The 5,992-nt window shown below is 45.1% G+C and overlaps 1 protein-coding gene across 1 annotated transcript in view; it reads right to left on the reverse strand.

Annotated features, from left to right (window-relative positions):
- The window catches only part of LOC132990270 (plexin A3), a 30,828-nt gene extending 28,607 nt beyond the window's left edge, over positions 1-2,221 (reverse strand). Inside the window, exon 1 of the mRNA XM_061058427.1 lies at positions 1,487-2,221. Within this exon, the coding sequence (XP_060914410.1) occupies positions 1,487-1,639 (153 nt within the window). The 5' untranslated portion in view covers positions 1,640-2,221. The remainder of the gene's footprint in view (positions 1-1,486) is intronic.
- Between the last annotated feature and the right edge of the window lie 3,771 nt (positions 2,222-5,992).

Consider the following 5,992-nt stretch of genomic DNA (forward strand, 5'->3'; position numbering starts at 1 on the left):
GTACTTCAGTATGTTTAGTTTTTGTGCAGCTTTATGGTGATAAAAGAAAGAAGGAGAGTAAAGGAAGCTTTGAATGACTGCATGGGGGGAGAGATGGAGAGATGAACGAGGAGGGAGATTAGAGGAAAAGGAGGAGGGGGAGATGAGGAAGAAGAGAGATCGTCCGTCTGTTCACATCACGCTCTCATCGATCAGATTTATGCCTCCACATGTGAGCTTCACCACGCCATCCTCCCTCCATGTATGACGCACACACAAACACACACACACTGACTCACAGCTGCAACATCACCCTCAACACAACCACCAGAGACAGAAATCGACCCTGCAGATATTTTTCTTCTTCTTGGTTTAGATTGGAAATAAAAGATCGAAACAGACGGAGCCGGGCTCGCTCCCCCCTCTTTATGCTAAGCTAAGCTAACCACATGCATCTCACTGGGAGAACGAGTGTTTCTGAAAACGTGGAACTGTTCCTTTACACACAGCCGCAGTTTGTTCTCGATTCCCTCCAGATGTTTCACACACAGCTGGAAGAGTCGCTGAATTATCTCCACATTTGATTAAATCCACATTAAACTGTAAATCCTCCCTCTGTCTGCTCCGACACTGCGCTTTTATTTTGAACACTGAGCTGTGTGTGTGTGTATGTGTGTGTGTGTGTGTGTGTGTGTGTGTGTGAGAGAGAGAGAGAAAGGGAGAGAGAGGGTGTGTGTGTGTGTTGTTGTTGTACTAAATGGCCAATTTCCTCTGGGAGTAGTAACTTAATTAAATACAGACGCACGCACACATTCTGACCATCTGTATGAATCTCTGTGTGTGTGTGTGTGTGTGCTGCGGTCTGCATTTAGTAGCTGTATGTCTGTGAATAATGTGTGTGTGTTTGAGGCGTCTTTGGGGCGGGCTCAACGACAGGAAGACAGATGAAGGACAGGAAATGAGCGCTAGTAGACGGACAACAGTGTGTGTGTGTGTGTGTGTGTGTGTGTGTGTGTGTGTGTGTGTGTGTGTGTTTTAAGATGCAGGACGGTGGATAGTGAGTGTCTCAGTAAAGGACAATAATCAATCTGTGTGTGTCTGTTATGTGTGTGCTCGTGTGTGTGTGTGTGTGTGTGTGTGTGTGTGTGTGTGAAGTCGTGTGTGTGTTTGTGTGTCTGATATTTGAATCCCAGTCAGACACATCAATACTCCCTGTCCACCTGCAGCCTGACCTCTGAGCCCTGGAGGTCACTGGGTCATCTCATACTCTCAGACACACACACACAAAAACAGGTTTCCGTGACAACCAGAGGGATGGAGGTCGTCGGAGTTAAAGTCGGAGGTTGTTGTCAGACTGGTGATGTCATTCAAAACAAGAATTGCCACTACTACAGTTTCACCACAATGTCCACAACGAGTACGACTCGTAGGAGGTGTGGCCCTCAATTCAACACTCTACACATAATAAGAGGACTAGTGCATGCTGGGTAAAGTAGTTTTGACTCACCGAGGTGTTCTGACACTGGATGCAGGAGGAGTTGAAGCGGACGGCGGGGATGCGTTGGACTTTGCCCTGGATGTTGAACACACACTCGTAGTTCTTCTGACCCGACTGAGGCTGGGGGAGGTTACGAGCCCGCAGCGTGATTGGACGAACCATTCCGGCCGGGACCAGGATGTCAGAGGTGGGGAGGATCTGAGGACAGCCCTGCAGGAAAAGAGAGAGAGAGAGGTCAGAAGAAAGAAAAACGGGTATGTGGGACCATCCGAGAAGCGCATGAATACATATTCTCCTCTTCAACCAGTTTAAATAAGAGCTGTGTTAAATACTTGATTCTGATTGGCCAGCTGTCTCTAATCCCTCAATAGATCTCTGCAGTTAAAGGTCTCATCTCCTTCTCTTCTTCTTCAGTGTAAATAAGTGTCAGAGCTCCTCTTCAACATGTGTGTGAAGTGTCTTGTTCTAAATCCACTCTGATCCTGTATTTGATCATGTCTATAAACCCCTCTATTTCAGTCCTGCTCAGAACAGGCTGTTTCTGTGTCTGTACCTTTAAATATGTAAATGAGCTGCGTCTGACCACGCCCCCTCTCTGGAAGGGCTTGGGTGTACTCGGTCTTTCTCGCTCCATGTCCTATTGTTTACGGTGAGAAGGCAGACTCAGAGGGCAGAACAAACAGCTAGCTGTGGGAGTGTCACCCACCTGGGGGAGGGGCTACTGCCCTTTGTGATGTCATGAAGGGAAAGCAGAGCAGGTAGAAGACGGAGAGGATGGACTTTTCTCATCATTGGGGGGTTTGTAGACGGACTAGAGACACATGGTGAAGTGGATTTTAGAGAATATGTGACCCTTTAACTGGAGGAAAAGCTAAGTAGCTAAAAGACGCTAACACATGTTGACAGTTCTCTCTGCAGTGACAACGAGCAGACACTCTTTAACGTCACACACAGACACTTCATCCATTAAATGAATTATTGATGAGCGTGGCTTTAAATGTAGCAGCTTCAGGAATTATTAATAAGACCTTTTTCTTCTGCTGTGTTAAGTGACCAGAGGTTTGAATGTTAACGTCTTTGTTTTGTCATTTAAAACACAAATACAGTTTAATGTTTAGTTTGCAGGCTGCCTTCAACGGTTCTCGTACAGTTAGAAAGATGTTGTAAAGAGAGGTTGCAATTATATGTAGTGGCTCAAAGGATCTAAAAACATGTCATGGTCCTCTGAGATGGCGTTCAATGACGGTACGCGTTGTAACCCGACTTCCTCCCAGGTGAACTCTGCACACTAACTAACGTGGACCTCTGGGCTCGAGTCAGATCTGTGGCTCATGACCTCATGACCTCATGACCTCATGACCTCATGACGCTCCTACACGATCAGACGTGATTGAAAAAAGATGTATTGAACATTCTTTATTTTTATTTTTTTACTTTTATTCACCAAAACGTGCATACACACACTCACAACAACAACAAAAGAGATACAAACAAAGAGGGGAACTGTAGTATGATACAGTTTTACAAGCAGATTTAGACAAAAACAAACAAACAAACAAACAAAACAAAACAAAAGGAAAAGGGTCAGTAAATAAAATGAATGAATTAGAAAGAGGGACAAAATAAGTGAATGAGCAAACAGGACAAAGAAAAACATGGGGACAGTATAGTAACAAAATTGCGTAAAGTAAAACTGGTGGGATAGGTTGTACACATGGTGACGACTTTTGGTGTTATCTGTTTGTTTTTGTTTTGACTGTTTTTAAATTATATTCAAATTGTTGTGCTGATTTCGTCTCTCCTCCTCGTTTACCTGCTTGGTTCTGCTGTGTCTCATTCTATTGAACATTTTGACCCCTTAGTGTAAACGTCGAGTCACAGTTTGTTGTCAGCTCTTAAATCAGCTCGTTGTCGCTTCACATTCACAAACAACAAACAAACAAACAGATGAGAAAATACAAAATCCAGCTTTTATCAGCAGATATTGGATTTTTGGAAAAGTCATTATAGATTATTACAAACGCAGATCTACAGTAAAATCCCTCAGAAGCCTGTTTGTAGTCTGTTGCTCTGTACCACACAAACAAACACAAACACACACACAAACAAACACACACAAACACACACGGAGCCTACGGAGGCAGATAGCTTATCACAGTCTGTCATCGCTGACGGAGGACTGAGACACAGTCAGAGTCAGAGCGTTCAGTAATGGGCAGCTGCTGACAGATCCCAGCTTTGAACTTCCTGAGGCTGCGCACACACACACACACACACACACACACACACACACACACACACACACACACACACACACACACACACACACACACACACACACACACACACACACACACACACACACACACACACACACACACACACACACACACACACACACACACACACACACACACTGTCTCTCAGTGGGGTGAAACCTTTATTAACGAGCGTCACCGTGGTAATTAATTGCCTTGTGACTGACAGGAAAGACCGTTAGCTCCACAGGAAGGGGACCAGAGCACAGCGGACACCAGCAGGGACAGTGTGTGTGTGTGTGTGTGTGTGTGTGTGTGTGTATGTGTTAAGTCGCCTTATGGGGACACATTACAGACTTCAGACCTGCTAATTGGGGTCTTCTTGTGCAACAAGTAAAAATAAAAAGCTGTGTCCCCTGTTGGGGAAAGATGATTTTTTTTGTTCAGTGTTTAAAGGGGGGGGGGGGGGGGGGGGGGGGGGTGCATTAGTTAGGCTGAGCGCCCCTTGTACACAGTCTATAGTCCTTATGGTTAATGGACTTGATCTTCTATATTTATTTTCTAGTCTTCTGACTACTCAAAGCACTTTTACACCACAGGTCACCTGTTTAGAGACGACCGACTCTACCAACTAAACCCCGCTGCAGGGCTACCAGGAGAGGGCTGCTCTCCAGTGCTGGGAGAAGAGAGTCTATGTAAGAGGTTTCAGCGGCTTACTTTTTCTCGGTTTCATATCGGGGAACTATGCCGTGATTTGCAGAACAATCCGTTTAGCGCCCTCTGCAGACTCATCCTGGGATTACTCCAACATACGCTGACCTCAAGATCGGAAACTTTGTCCATGTTCAGTTTGGACATCCAGCATTGTAGCACTATTAGTCCTGAGGGGGGGGGACAGGGCTTTCTCCATTGCTGCTCCCACCCTCTGGAACTCACTCCCAAAAAACATCCGAGACCCCCCCCCCCCCCACACACTCACCTCCTTCAAGAAATCTCTCAAAACTCACCTCTGCCTACAACCACTAACCCACCCCCCCCCCCCCCCCCCCCCCCGACATTACTTCCTCGTTGTACTGTCCTCGTCGTTTTTTATTCTGTTTTATTGTTTTATGTTTTTGTCAAAGCGTCTTTGAGTTTTCAGAAAAGCGCTTTATAAAACCAATGTATTATTATTATTATTATAATATGTGAGTTTATAAATGAGGATCAGAATATGTCGACTTTAAAGATATACTTAAAAGTTTGAGACTCTGATAATTGGAGGGATGTTCGTTTCACATAATGGGACATAAAGACTCATGGAAGGCTGAATTTAACTCATGTTGTCAAACTTGTTTTCTCGTGTTGACGCAGCAAATAAATAAATCTATTTTTACAAGTTGACTTTACCGTCTCACAGATACAGATCTTTTGTTTTGTGCAACTCAAACAATAAAAAGGTTATTTTCTCTTTCCCTGTTATGTAAAGACTCTCTCTCTCTCTTCTTCTTCTTCTGCTGCAGCTGCGGCTCGGCGTCTTATCTTCCTCTCTGCTGACAGAAGAGTTTTTATTTTCAGCTGACGATGAGACAGATCATCAGAGCAGCGTCCTCGCCGTCTTTACAGTTACTGTTAGAAGACTTTTATTTTGAAAGGGTCCTGGTTGGAAAAAGGTTAATCCCTCCTCCTCTCGCTCACCCTCTCCTCTCTCTCTCTCTCTCTCTCTCTCCTCTCAGCCTAATTGCCCCGTAATTAACATTAATTGCTGTGATTGGACGCTTTCATGTCAATTAAGTGGCTATTCATCTCCTATTAACCAATTAGCCAATCAGAGGTTGTTACTGTCAGCCTGTAATGACACCGAGCACCAATCACGTCAACGAGACGCCCAAATGCAGCGATCCCTCGCTCGCTCTCTCTCTGCTAACGAGATAACGAGCAGGCTGAGAGCAGCTCGTTAACACTCTGAGGAGTCACCTGTTACCTCAGACAGGAAGTCATCTCTGTTTGTTTACACTCTGTCTGATACTGATCTGAGCTATGGACACACAAAGTGACCCCACACATTAAAGCAACCAATCAACTGACATTTCTCAGAGCTCAGTATCGACTCACAGTCAGAGGATAGTCTTTCAAATATCAAACATGAGGAAAAGAGCGCCGGTGACGTCGACAGCGCCTTTTTGAAAGGTTGAAAGATTTACAACTCGAAGCGCTCGGAGCAGCAAAAAAAGGTGAAGCGCCTTCTGTCCGGGCGGCTGCCTGCTCCTGCTGCTGC

This window comes from Labrus mixtus, chromosome 15, assembly GCF_963584025.1.
Source record: "Labrus mixtus chromosome 15, fLabMix1.1, whole genome shotgun sequence".
Taxonomy (NCBI): Eukaryota; Metazoa; Chordata; class Actinopteri; order Labriformes; family Labridae; genus Labrus; species Labrus mixtus.